At 40.4% G+C, this 14,630-nt stretch overlaps 2 protein-coding genes across 5 annotated transcripts in view; one reads left to right on the top strand and one right to left on the bottom strand.

Moving 5' to 3' along the window:
* Nucleotides 1-6,911: 6,911 nt before the first annotated feature.
* LOC122987456 (endonuclease domain-containing 1 protein-like) lies at nt 6,912-10,031 on the top strand. The gene is made up of 2 exons (XM_044359351.1): nt 6,912-7,699; nt 8,528-10,031. Exons 1-2 carry the CDS (start codon nt 7,181-7,183, stop codon nt 9,062-9,064), a joined length of 1,056 nt encoding a protein of 351 aa, XP_044215286.1. The 5' UTR covers nt 6,912-7,180; the 3' UTR covers nt 9,065-10,031.
* A 3,614-nt stretch (nt 10,032-13,645) lies between these two features.
* The window catches only part of slc4a7 (solute carrier family 4 member 7), a 57,707-nt gene continuing 56,722 nt past the window's right edge, over nt 13,646-14,630 (bottom strand). For all 4 annotated transcript variants that reach the window (XM_044358074.1, XM_044358072.1, XM_044358073.1 and 1 more), the window contains exon 25: nt 13,646-14,407. In XM_044358074.1, coding sequence (XP_044214009.1) covers nt 14,326-14,407 — 82 coding nt within the window. In that variant the 3' untranslated portion in view covers nt 13,646-14,325. The remainder of the gene's footprint in view (nt 14,408-14,630) is intronic.

Below are 14,630 nucleotides of genomic sequence, written 5' to 3'. Positions count from 1 at the left end.
ATCAGACTGGTTAAGCAGCAGCCATAAAGTTCTGTTAACTAACAAACAAGATGATCAACAGCTACAAATGGACGTTATGACATGAATACTTCATCTCCATGATAGAAAGAAGAAGACATCAGATAACGTGAGTCAGATACAGCTCCTCTCTGTCTCTTTGGTCGCTAATTTCATCTCTGATGGTTAAATGTCTCTGTGTGGCTTATTTGTGTTTTTTTATCTCCTTAACCAGAATGCAGCAGAGATCATATAAAGTGTTGTGGGTAACGTTAGTTTGCTTGTTGAAGTTACAGTGAGCTGTCTGGACTCATTCATTCGTTTTTAATTGAGTGGTTGTTCAGTCACCTGTTGATGTGATTAGTGAATGAGTGCAGGAGGTCTGGCTGCTGCTTCTGACAGTTTCTTTAGTTCGTTTTTAAGCTGAGCCGTATATTGAGTAATAAGCTTAAAGTAACTAGAATAACAAGTGTTAACTAGTGGTGTAACTGATTGTAGTTGATCCATGATCCGTACGGATCACCCCCCACGGTTCGGCAGGCATATGAACTGCGGCATAGCTAGCATAGCGTAGCGTTATATATACAGCCGGGTACCAGCAAATATTATCATACCTTATCACAGTACGATTGTATCTGATACTGTTTTTGACTATTGGTCTATGGAATACTGACTACACCAACTTTGCAGCCGGAGCCGGTGTTGGGCTGGTGGTCCTCTGTGGAACCAGACTGGTGCCGTGGAGGTTTCCTGCCTGTTAAATCCAACAATGAGCAGACAGCAGGGAAATGAGCTTTCATGTATAATCACATTGAGATAGCCTCATAGGAAAACAATGAAATATCGATCCTTTACAGTCTTCAGTATATCATCTATCCATAGTGTCATCATGCTGCTGTTTAGTGGCTATTGTCTTCAACATGTGTAATCAAAATGAAAGAAATGTCTTATAAAGAGTCTTAAAGATGGGACGTTAAATAATCTGGTGTTAGAATTCACAACGTCTTGTCAAAAATTCAACAAACTGTCAGAGCTAACCACAGGCTTGGACTAAAAGCCCAGACTCAGACTCAGTTCAAATATTCAGTCCTTTTAATAAGAATGAGGTTGGTACACAGGTGATCTGATATCAAGGCAACAGTTTCCAAATCAGCAGGTGGAAAAAACAGATTTGGGAACTACAGGGTTGAAAAAAGCTGGGACGCTGTCACAAGGAACGAGATGAACTGGCACAGAAGGAAGGGAACACTGAGATTATATACTCTGGAGGAGGGGAGACAATGAGAGACAGGTGCAACACATGAGGGCAGGAAGTAAAGAACCTGAAACGAGACAAGAGGTGAGTATCAAAATAAAACAGGAAGTACAAGACAAAGAACAAACAGAACAAGAGAAACAAAAAGGTAACTCAACTATCCGGACAGGGGGTGACTCAAACATTTTATTTCAACATGATTATTATTGCTTATGTACTTCTTCAGAGGATTGTTTTTGCTGAGTATGACATCCAAGTTCCTGAAAAACAATGAGAAGTGAGGACTTTCGAGAACTGAGGGGTGAACTGTCAATGAACTGAATATGAATCTGTTTTAGTTGATGAAAGCAACAGGCAGTGAAATAACACAAGTTTAGATGAGGAACCGGCTCCTTCAGGTTTATAATCGAGATCAGAATTGTTCCTTCATGATGGTGAAGATAAACTATGAACTAGCACCAGTAGATAGATTAGTATTTCCCTGATACAGTCAATCAGACAATGATGTAGCCCCAAGTTAGACTGCTGCTGGTTAGGGGGCCTGTTGGGTCCTGGTGAGGATGGAGGAGGTGCTGCACAGGGTCCAGCTGCCACCCAGAGGGAGAAAGGTTGCAGTTGATGGAGACAGACTAGTCCCATACAGAGGGTATTCTCTCCCTTTCCAAAACCCTGAGTCCACTCCACCTTCCCCGAGTGCCATTGTGGACACTCTACACATGCCTAGGCCCAGGAGAAGGACCCCAAGGTGACCTATGAACACAAACCCCCTTCCCCCATCACACAGCCCCCCAGAGACTCTAGCTGTGCCCCTTGTCCCATGCCTCTTTTCCCCTGTAACAACTAAGTCACTCCCTGCCTCATCGAGGGTGAGTCCTGCCCCCCCCAGCTGATTCCTCTGTGTCAGATTGCTCCACGACCTCACAGACTGAAGAAAACTTGTATCTTTCAGTCTGGTTTTAGAGTTTGAAAGTATTGTCTTACTGGTTTCCAGCTGTTTCTGTTTATGTTGTTGTTCAGTCCCATAAACCCTGTCAGTCTCATTAAGTGTGACCTTTGTCCCTTGTCTTCTAATGTGAAGCCACTGCCAGAAATCTGGGACTCAGATTTAAGCTTTGGGGTTAAACAGGGTTAACATTCCCAGTTATTTCTGGAGCGCCTACTGTTGAGGAGACAACAATGACAGACCTCAGTTCTCTGGTGCCTTCTATGGGGAAAACGTAAAATCAGGCACTATAACAATAACCTCAATAGACAGCCTGGATGTCTGGCTTAGGGGAGACTATGGCGCTGGCTTCCAAGTGTTCTCAGATAAATGCAGATCCCCAAAGCGATATGAACCCCGATTTTTAACCCTGTAGAACCCAAATATAGAAAAAAATGAGCAAAAAATTCTTTCACCTTTCAGATATTGTTGGAGAAGGCCTCTGATGCAGAAATTAAAGCATTGTCAAATGTTTTACATTTTAGTAAGTTTTTAGGGAATTGTTGTAATATTACAACGTTGGGCTTAGCTGGGAGCAGAATTTCTGTATTCGTACTCACATTCTCTGAACAAATACACAGGACAACTAAGGGTTAATTTGCAAGGTTGACTTCTTATTTAGCCTCATAACAGTATATACCATGAATAATAATCACACAACAGTCATATTTTTTATGAATAGTCATTTATTAACTAAAAAAAACAGAATAAAATTGTATTTACAAAACTGAATTTCATCTCCATCCCAGTGTTCAGCCAAGTTCATTTGCAGTGATGGTCCCAAAGACACTTCTTTTCTTCTGAGAAGTAAAGATGGACATCACACTTGCTGCATAGCTTGTTGGTTTATTTTTTATTGCAGTGTCTGCAGCGTCCTCTCTCCATCTTCTCGATGATAATCACTGGCTGGGAAGTCAGTGGGTTGTTGGGTTTTTTTGTCCACTTCACCGGCATCTTCATCTACCTCTTCATCACTCGCATCAGTGTTGTCTGATTCCATTTCAAAATCAGTCTCTCCATTTTGGCAACAGTCACATCCTGCACACTGTGTAGAAGACCTGTCTTTGCTGGTTGCATTCAGAAATGGAAAAAGTAAAAACAAATAATAAATATATGTATTAATGATACATATAAGTATTATACTGTATGAGATAACCTGAAGGAATAGATAGGGTGGTGGACCAAGTGTTCAGGATTGAGAGCTAAGTACTTTCCAGGCTAAATAATATCAATGCAAATTAATCCTAACTCAATTATACATTCCACAAAATTCACACAATACTGTCTGACTGGCCTATTATCCTCTCTACTTATCATACCTAAAGGAGTACTTCCATCCCCCCAGAACATTTACATGCCCAGAAAAAAGCCCAGGATCAGTTAAATATATTTTTTAAATGATAAGATACAGTTTCTGCTACAAATACTGCAACCAGAAACAGTTTATTCATTGTTCAATTCTTGTCTGAACTCAAAATTTTAACAGAGAAAACAAATTTAGAACTTAGTTATAGTGAATCATCAAAGAAATTATATTTCTATTAGTATTTTTTCCATATGTGAACATGTGAGAAGTGCAGTGTCCCCATGTCATGTGTAAGGTGCACATGCTATTTTGACTACTACTCTAACCCCACCTTATAGAATTAAAACATAGACATAACACACTCAAAATCAAGTTTGATGAATGTATTCCACAATAACTAAGTATCTACATGTTCTAGATATTGTAATTATCACAAAAAAATATTCAAGGCATGTTACTTCCTTCTTTCTTGACAAATCCGGTCCAATAAAACAAGAAGATGAGCTTGACTGAAAGTTTGCAGGTAGTGTGAGTTCATGGCCAGACGGCCGGACCTATGAACACATTTACTATCCAATAGCATTGCAGGGATAAACAATAGGACCCATTGACTATGTAAATGTTGTCTTTAAAAAAAAAAAAACATTTACAGATTTTTATTTAGGAGAGCTAAAAGTGATTGTTGTAATATTGCAACAGTAGGCTTTAAACCGCAACGTGAATCGGTCTCTGCTGCGGATTAAAAAGGCAAAAAGCAGAAGTATCCGTTACTGAGTTTTGTCTTTGTACAGCAGAGTAGCCATCATCTACTACCACTATCTGCTGCCCCAAGGCTAACTGCAGTAACTACAGTTTTGCTTGCTAATGAAATAATTAATCAATTGACATCACTACAAAATACCATAACAGCCATCCAGTATACATGAGACAACAGAGTACTAAACTCTGAAGTATCAGGTTATAGCTTGTGTTAATCAATTCATAATATGAATAAAAGCATTTATATCTTTTATCCATATATTTATCTTCACACATAATCTCTCCTGTTGATTGCCTGATCATTATAACCCTGCTTCTGCATAGAAAAAAAACATTAAAATGACCTGTTCATCAGGAATAAACATGGTTTCTGAGTCAGATTTGTCTCATTTTTTATATTTCCAAAATGCCAGAGACCACAGGTTATATAAGGGATGAGGTGTTTATTATCAGGAATTAATGGACAACATGTTTCCACAGAGTCCACTTATACCATGGTCACTTTCCAAAAGAGAAAGAAAAAATATAAGACCGTTAATTTAGATTTTCATGCATTTTACAATCAAAATCTAAAGTTTTTCACAAGCCATAACTCTGTTTCCCTGGTAACACCGGAGGGTTTGATTACTACCTGGAACAATCATTACCATCCCGTAAGGTTCTTATATAATGGAAACGTTGTTCACCACTCCAGTAAGGAGCAGGAAGATCCTTAGATACGACTCGGCAAGAGGAGATATTTCCAGTCCACTCAGCAATGAGCCAGAAACGTTATACTAGCATTCAAAGTCAATAAGACTGCATACGGTTGACAAACATTAAATATAATCTGACAGTATGTTTAAGAACAAGACAAGCTAGCTATCCAGCCATGTCATTGTCCCCAAATCAATATCAAGATTTTCACAGACAAATGAGAGGCCATGTACGCTGTCAGCCGCAGCCTGAGGTAGCGAGATGAACAGCGAACAGGATGTGAGATGATCAATTTAAAGTATCAGGCTGTGTTTACACCTGGGGTCCGTTTCACAAAGCAGGTTTAGTGAAAACTCAGAGTCTGTTAACCCTGAAATGAGGGAAACTCTGAGTTTTCCGTTTCAAAAAGGGAGGTAACTCAAACCAGAGAAAGAGGGATAACTCTAGCCTGTTTCACAGAGAGGGGTAACTTAAGCTCTCGGTCAGTTACCGTAGTAACAGACTTTATGAACATAACCTGGTCGGGACCAAGTTTTGCTCAATGAACCTCGAGTTTCTCTCAGTCTCCTGCTTTCAGAGCCACACACTCCATTTGATTTCCTCATTCATTCAGTCAGCAGCCTAGTTCTGCCGTCTGTCATTTAAAACAATCATTAAAAAAAAAATCAGAGTCAGTATATTAGAAGTCCATTAGGCACAGTAGGTGGCGACTTTTTCACTAACATGGCATGTCCTTTTGATAACGATCCCGTGGATGAAGGTGCAGCATTACTGCGCAGAGAATTAAATATTCGTTGAGAGATGGTTATCAGACCGCGCATAGATGTTCTAGCATTTCCAGACAATTATCTTTTTGAGCGGTACCGTTTCACGTCACAGTCCATCATCTACATACAAAACCTAATCCGTCCTTACATTTGCAACATTACTAATCGTAGTCATGCTCTCACATCCCAGCAGATATTGTGTGTTGTGCTGCGTTTCTTTGCAAACGGAAGTTTTTTGTACAGTGTCGGAGCCAGCCACTGGCCTTCCTATAGTCTGGCTTAGGGCCAGCTCCTCTGCCTCCGTTAGAGGTGGCGGTGCTGGACCACCACCCGTTTTACGGACATCTGCCTTCTTTCTGTTGGCTGAGTAGAAGTCTGTGTTAGTTTAAATAGGATTAATTATTTAACAGAACATGATGTAGATGAGAAGACGTTTATGTGTGTGAAACCAGCATTATGTTGGGGATAAAACAACTGCTCAGTCAAACAGCCACTTAATATTTACTTTACAATGTAAAACATGATCAAAATGAGGTTCCCCCATGAGATTATGCCGAGGTCTCACCTGTTTGAACAATGTTTTTATATTTCATCCTAAACTGCTGCCAAGTGCGCTTCTCCCTCGCGGGATTGGACCTAAATGAAATAAATTAATAGGCGACCAATCAAGCAGTTTTCCTCTGTAATATTATTGTGATTGTAAAGGACTACATTTAAACTTACGCATTGACCCGAGCAGCGATGTTCTCCCACGCCGTCTCCCTCTCTTTTGCAGCTGCAGCGGTGTTGCACTTCTTTTTGAAAACATGTTCAAACTCGCCGTATTATCGCATTAAGATGTCTAGTTCTAGTGGGGTGAAAAACGCAGCCCTCCGCTTCCCCGTTGCCATGGTGACTCGTTGAATCGGGGCTCCATTGATGCTGGCTTTTTATAGTTGTGGTGCACGCGCTTAACTCCAGGTGAAACTACTCCGAGTTGATTAAACTGACTCAAATCAGCTGTTCTGGACCCGGAAACTCAGAGTTTCCTATCTCAGAGTTCAGGATTAGACTCAGAGTTTGTTGAACCTGCTTTGTGAAACGGACCCCTGGCGTCAACATGTGCCTGGAGTAACCACTTGTGATCAGATCTCACTTCCCTGCTCTAAATGCAAATAAACGTCGTACTTTAGCTATACAGGACTTTTTCCATAGTGGTAAATTAATTATACAAGTGCTGGTACCACAGACAAACAAAAAAATATAACCATACTGTCAGGATACTCTTAAGGTAAGAAATTCAGAGACAAAAAATATCTGGCATCAGGAAGGAGTCTAGTTTGTAGAAAGGTCAAACCAGTTTATTGAAAAAGGCAGCATTTCTCACGGCCCCACCTTTTCCACATTTGGCCTCATTTATCAGTTCCTCTCTGAGCAGGATGTGTAGTTCCCTACTGTACTGCAATACTTCTGCAAATCCAATCCTGACAAAACTGAAACTACCTGATCTGGAGATATGTGTCCAGTCAGCACAGATAAGGCTGATATGCGCCGTCATTCACATGTGGGGTTGGTTCGGTTTAAAGTTCAAACCATCCCTTCCCAGCCATAAAAGTCAGCCAGTCATCAGTAAGAAGGAACTTTACATAGATAATATCTCATTCTTCATCATGAAGCTTCTGGTCTCAGCGTTCCTGCTACTGGCTCTCAGTTATCCAGCCACAGCTGAAGTTGTCGAGTCGTTTACAGGAAGATGCGATAACTTCTTCTTCAAGGGTCAACCACCCATCGGGCCAACAGGTGATCAGTACAAGAAGATCTGCCAAAAGAAAACTCAAGCAGGCGGTTATGAATATGCGACGCTCTATGACACCAGCCGAAGGATCCCTGTCTACTCTGCATATAAGTTTCAGGGACAAGGCAATATGAGGAAGACGACATGGGACATTGAACCTCAGGTTAGTTGCTGATTTTCACTCTTCTGTGTCTCTAAATCTTGTACACAGTCAGAAGGTATTAAGATAGCAGATTAAATGTATGTATATAACATGAGATATATTCAGTGTTACCATGTTGAAACAATGACAAGCAAAAAAAAAAGAGACCATTTTAGCTCAGTTGTTTAATACCTGCACTGTGTATAGGAACAGAAAACAGGGTTCCTGTGAATCCTTAAAAAGTCTTGTATTGTCTTGTCTTGTCTTGTATTAGATTTTTAGAATTTAAGGTTATAAAATGTCTTAAAAAGTCTTATTTTTTAACTGTTGTAGGTCTTAAATTTTGAGGTGATGCCTTGTTGCATGAGAAATATCTCAACAGGATTTAATTCATTTAAATATCCAGCTGTTTTTTTCTTTTTCTGTTAAATGTAATTATAATTAAAATTATAATTTTAAATTCAAATGTTTTTTTTAAACACAAAGTTTTATGTGACATTAAGCAGTTCATCGCATTTGCCATTAATTTGATTAGTTTGTGATTTTACATGATCTGGAGATCCAGAAAAATATCCATATTAATGTTGTCAAGTTCATTTCATTTCAAACATGAAGCTCAGCTCTAATGTGCATTTGTTTTGCTGTGGAGAGGATGTTATATTTTCTCTATCCAGGTCTTTAAAAGCATTAAATTTGATTGCAACAACCCTGAGAGAATGTATACAGTAAATAATATTTTATTTTGTATTTGCAACATTAGAGACAGAATCAATACAATCTTCAGATGGCAGATGATTCAAACAGTAGCACATAAATTAATTGAGATGCTGTTTGTTTTGTTCTCTACAGCTGGACGACCAGAACGGTGTAGACTTCATGGCTTCTGAGGGCACTGTCAGGAACGGCCTTGGCCGAAGGCAAGCTGTGAATGAAGATTACACCGGCACCGCAAGAGTCTACGATAAGGGACACCTGCTTCCAGTCAAACATCGAAATTCCCAGTCATGTGCGGTCGCCACCTTCACCCTCACAAATGCTGCTCCGCAGCATAAAACCTTTAACCGCGGAACTTGGAGGGTAAAAGAAGCAGAAGTGGCAGACACGTTGACAACCGACTGCTTGAACCGTGGTTTTCATGCCCATATTGTTACTGGTGTGGTGCCTGGAAATACAAACATCAATAGAAGGGTTAATATTCCCAGATATTTTTGGAGCGCCTATTGTTGCAGAGACAACAATAACAGACCTAAACTCTCTGGCGCCTTCTATGGGAAAAATGATTACACCAACAGAGTAACATCGATCTCAATAACCAGCCTGGATGCCAGACTTACCAGAGCCTATGGCACTGGCTTCCAGGTGTTCTCAGATAAATGTAGTTCCTGAACGTGACATCAAGCCTCCCGAGTTTCAAAAGGCCAGTCAAGATCTTCTTAGTTGCCCCCCCCCTTCCTTTGCAGGCAACCTGTATCAGAAAAAGTATCCATCTCTGCTGCAGCCTACAAAGGCAAAAAGCACTCATTTCCGTGACTGAATTTTGCTTTTGTACAGCAGGATAGCCATCATCTACTACCACTATCTGCTGCCCCAAGGCTAACAGCTGTAACTACAGTTTTGATCCAAATTGCTTGCTAATTATGCTAATGTTAGGTAGCAGTAATGTTAAAGGACCAGTGTGCAAGATTTAGTGATATCTATCAGAACAGACTTGGCAGAAATGGAACATAATAATCATAATTATGTTTTAATTAGTGTATAATCACCTGAAAATAAGAATCATTGTGTTTTCATTACCTTAGAATGAGCCTTTTATATCTACATATGGAACAGGTCCTCTTCCACAGAACCCGCCATGTTTCTACTGTAGCCCAGAAAAGACAAACCAAACAGCTCTAGAGAGGACCTCTCAGGAGTTTCATAGCCTCCGTAGGTTCTTCTACATGCTTAGAAATGGAGGACGGTGGGTTGGAGGGTATTCTGTTGGCTGCAATCTGCAACCTCACCACCAGATGCCACTAAATCCTTGACACTGGTCCTTTAACAGAGATTGTCTGAAGGAGTTGTCTGCCAACAAAGATGCTGCATCACAGAACAAATGTATTGAAGACTCCTGTGACAGAGACGTCCTTATGATTACTTTCCACAACCGTTTTTTCATGCATTTCTTTTGGACCACAGCCCCTACAGATACAGTTTGCTCACTGACCTACAGTACATATGTATATATATGTATTTTTTAATTTGTGCGAAACTGTGCATTAAATACTGTAACAGCCATCCAGTATACATGAGACAACAGAGTAATATACTCTGACGTATCAGGTTATAGCTTGTGTTAATCAATTCATAATATGAATAAAAGCATTTATATCTTTTATCCATATATTTATCTTCACACATAATCTCTCCTGTTGATCATTATAACTCTGCTTCTGCATAGAAAAAGACATTAAAATGACCTGTTCATCATGAATAAACATGGTTTCTGAGTCAGATTTGTCTGTTTTTTTATATTTCCAAAATGTTTTGATGTTTCTTATGTAACAAAGTTGAAACCACATAGTAGTAGCCCCTTTGGTATAAACTCACTCTGAGGTTGACATAATCCACTTCTAGTCAGATGACAGATGCAGAGACCACAGGTTATATACTTTAACTTATCATCTTTAGATAATAAAGGTAGAAAACATTGTTCCTCTGAAAACCTGCAATGCAGTCATGTGACTCTGTTTGGTAGTCAGGTGACCAGGACTTATGAATGTTGTGTTCATTCATAGTTAAAGACAACAGAGTTTGAGAATTTCATTTGATATATCACATTCACACTCCTACATGATTTAGATTGACTTTATACCTGCAAATACATGAGCTGTCCAAAACATTTCAAAACAGAGTCATCAGTGAAAGGCTTCATATTAAAGCCTTGACATGAAGAAGCATATCAGTACATTTAATATTTTTACATGAACAATGTTTTTCAAATTAACTAAAGTTTATTAGTTGGAGTTCAGTGTGCTTTCATAGTAAAAGGCAGCATGGATTGAGTCCTTTCAGGTGATGCATCACACTCACACTCTAAGTGCTTTGGGTTAATTGCACGACAGCAAAACTCAGCCCTTCCTGTTCTCCATCCCTTCCTCAGATCTCGGTACTCATGGTACATTTTTACAGTTTTAGTGAGTTCTCAGTGCAGATAGCTAAGTGATCCTCCAAAGATCGGCGTCCGTAGCAACCCATAGAAACCATCCACGACATCCTGAGCACTGATAGGGAGTAATAGGCAGGGTCCTAGAGTTAAGGTGTTGGGGTCAGGGTGCCTATAATTCAGTCCTTTCTATGGCCAGGGGACAGAGTGGAGAATAGAGAAGTGTAGCCTGGACAAGAGACTTAACTATAGCTCTGAGACTTGGCTAGATGCTGTAAGATACACACTGACATCTGTGAACATATGTGCATTCGAACATGCATATGCAAAAGTGTACATATTCCAAACCAGTTGCCAGAAGAAAACGTTGGCACTGAACATTTCTGCAAGCCACAGAAACGTTGAATATATACGTTTCAACACGTCTAATACGTATCATAACTCTGCATCATTCACTAGCCACAGCCTTGTGTACCAGTTTCCCTCGTGTCTATAAAATGTTGTAGTATTTAGTACTTGTAGCTGTAGAATTAGTAATAAATGTGTATGTAACTAAAGTGGACTTATTTGTGTTTTCTTGTGCTTGCATCTCAGTCACTTAACCTTAAAAGAACTATAACCTCACAAATCATAATTAAGATGAATAATAATCATAATTCAAATTGACCTCCTTGCCAACAAGGAGGATAATTTCCCGATTATTATACCAACTCTGAGTTACGTCACTGGACAAATAATTTCATGTTTGAGTTGTGCACAGTAATAACTCATAATTCTCCGATAAAATCATAAAGATATTTGGCTTATTCCATTGTTAGTTCAAGGACAGATGAAGGTAGATTTTGTGTCACACACTGGAATCTCATGTTGGGTCTAATAACTTTGCTAGTGAGAGAATCTGTGAGTGGAGTGAGATCAAATATAAATATAAATAAATTAGAAATACAGTATAAAATTTTTGTTTCAAAAAGTTTTTGATCATTTCTTAAAAAAATGGACAGATCCCTCCACTCCATTCAAAAATGTTGCTTATTTTTTATCAATTGACTATTCTTTCAATTTTGTTCTCCATTGCTGTCATTTTCTCTCATTACTCCTTATTTCTATCTTTCATTCTATCTCCCTGCTACCTTATAAACACACACACACACACACACACACACCTCTCCTCGTTGGCACAGTGCACTGCGTATGCTGAGAGAACTCACCAACATCCCTGCCAGTCCCCGCTGATAACATCAAACTTAGTGGGAATCTGTTGTTTTCGGTCACTCCATGCTTCTCTAAGACTCTCTGGGCAGCTTTAGAGAAAAGACCTTTTAAAAAGGACCAGTGTGAAGGATTTAGTGGCATCTAGAGGTGTGACTGCAGATTGCAACCCACTGAAACACTGAAACCGCTTCGCTCACTGAAAGCAGTAACCTTACTGCCTGTAATACATCCGTGGCCTATATGAGACTTATGTGCAGCAACATATTTTTCCTCCCTTCCTCTGACACGCCACATTAAGTTCCGCTCTTTCACATTAAAATTATCAGTTTTGAGGAGCAGAAACATTCGGGTCTGAAGCAGTGGCGGCCCTCAGGACCTACAGGATGGACCCAAAGCTTTGCACCACGCTCACAGCAGCTGTGTTCACTGTTGCTGTTGACATGAACACAAATGAGATGAATGATACACATTCAGTGCGTTTTGGAGTCGGATTTACACAGAATATTGAGGGAACAAATTAGCTTTGCTTTCAGATTCTGGGAGAATTTCATGTGTCAATTACAAATATTGGGGGGAATGTCCATGTATCATATACTGGGAAGGACATGACCCCCCCGCCCCATGCGGTGATTATGTGTCTGGTCACAAGTGTGGATGCTAGACGGCTCGGTTCAGTTTAAACATGGCAAATATACACAATTAGTCTTTTATTATATATACACACAGTTAATTTTATTTAATTTGTCTAATTTCTTTGTTTGATTGTGACACTGATCGAGTAGTTTCCTCTCCCTTTATTAACAGGACATTTTGATGGACTTCTATTGTGGGACAGAGGATACGTATGTACATAGTACTTAATATGAGTACATGGTACTCATATCTTGAAGAGCTCATAGTACCTTATTATCCCACTAGAACACTGCGCTCCCAGTATGCAGCTTACTGGTGGTTCCTACAGTCTTTAAAAGTAGAATGGGAGGCAGAGCCTTCAGCTATCAGGCTCCTCTCCTGTGGAACCATCTACCGGATTCAGTCCGGGGTGCAGACACCCTCTCTATGTTTAAGAGTAGGCTTCAAACTTTCCTTTTTGATAAAGCTTATAGTTAGGGCCGACCAGGCTCGCCTTGGATCAGCCCTTAGTTATGCTGCTATAGGCCTAGACTGCTGGGGGACTTCCCATGATGCACTGAGCTCCTCTCTCCTCCTCCTCCTCTCCATCTGTATGCATTCATGTAACATCAATGCATGTCACTAACTTTTAAGTTTTTTGTGCTTTCTCATCTCACAGGAACCCCTGGGTTCTGGGCCGAGCCTTCGCGGTCCTCCACAGTCCTGTTGGCATCCTTCCCTGGCTGCTGCTACTTATTGTTATGATTGTTGTCATTCTGCCCCCCCCCCCTTTCCCTCTGGATGGGATTAAAATCATTGACCAGCACATGTGAAAACTTGCTTGACTATTTGCTATATAACATTTGAATCAAGGTCTTTTATTAAAACTATTTCCACATTTCTTTGAGCTGTAACACTTGTGTGACAGAATGTTTTCACTCCTCCAACAATCTAAACTCTGGTTGTTCATTAACGGGTCAGATCTGACAGACTCCATGTGATCATCACCAAACTGATTTTATTGAAACTTTAAGAAGAAACTATGACAACAGCGGCTCTGACATCATTCTCTTGACCGCTGCAGGCAACAAGGTGAGGTACAACCATCCACCCGCACACACACACACACACACACACACACACACACACACACACATACATATACAAATATACACACAAACATGTACACAACTTAAATCAGCATGATGGATTAAATAAAAACTCCGTCCTGCGTTGGACCTGTTGGAGGTGAAGAGCCTCGTCTGCTTCATGAAAGCAGAAACAGAAATTTAAAATGATAAAATAAAAACTTTGGGTGTTTTTCAGATCATCAGTCTGGAAAATCAGGCGTTTGGCTGAGTCTGTGTTTCAACAGCCAATCACAGCGCGGCAGCCTGAGTAAAAACCAACCAAAGAAACCTGAGGACGCTGTTTCCAAAAGTGGCGGCCATGTTTGCTCCTGGTGGCGGAGTCTCCGTGTTTCACCATAAAACGATGAGAAAATAAATCGTTCACCTTCGTCCCGAGAAAACGCAGGGTGAGAAGTACGGCACGGCGAGGTGATGCCTGATTGGTCCTCCTGCGACCTTTCACCTCAGTTCAGAGAAGACGGAAGGCGGCAGCTCCGCCCTCCTCGTCCTCCGGACAGCGCCGCCTGGTGGCGAGGAGCAGCGGTGGATCATAGCGATGTCTCGGCGTCCACGACTCTCCGATCGTCTTCGCTCTCCACATTTATCTGAACGCTCGGGAGCCTCTCCTGGCTGGAAGACACAACACTATCATCATCATCATCATCATCATCATCATCATCATCATCATCATCATCATCATCATCATCAATAAGCATCATCTAAATTCAACTGTGCTGAGACCATGTATGGAATTCTGGAGTCTGTCAAATTGTGTAAAACCAATTAAAATATATTTTACACAACCATCACACTCCTCTTTCTAACCAACCACCCAAAACACCCTAGCAACCAA

The sequence above is a fragment of the Thunnus albacares genome, chromosome 8 (assembly GCF_914725855.1).
Source record: "Thunnus albacares chromosome 8, fThuAlb1.1, whole genome shotgun sequence".
Lineage (NCBI taxonomy): Eukaryota > Metazoa > Chordata > Actinopteri > Scombriformes > Scombridae > Thunnus > Thunnus albacares.
The sequence above is the reverse complement of the archived record's forward strand: the minus strand, read 5'-3'. Positions and strand labels throughout refer to the sequence as shown.

Excerpts from the sequence above, each read along its gene's own strand:
- LOC122987456 (XM_044359351.1), top strand. The coding sequence starts at position 7,181 with ATGTGTAGTTCCCTACTGTACTGCAATACTTCTGCAAATCCAATCCTG. Across the intron at positions 7,700-8,527 it reads CATGGGACATTGAACCTCAG|CTGGACGACCAGAACGGTGT; the intron begins GTTAGTTGCTGA and ends TGTTCTCTACAG.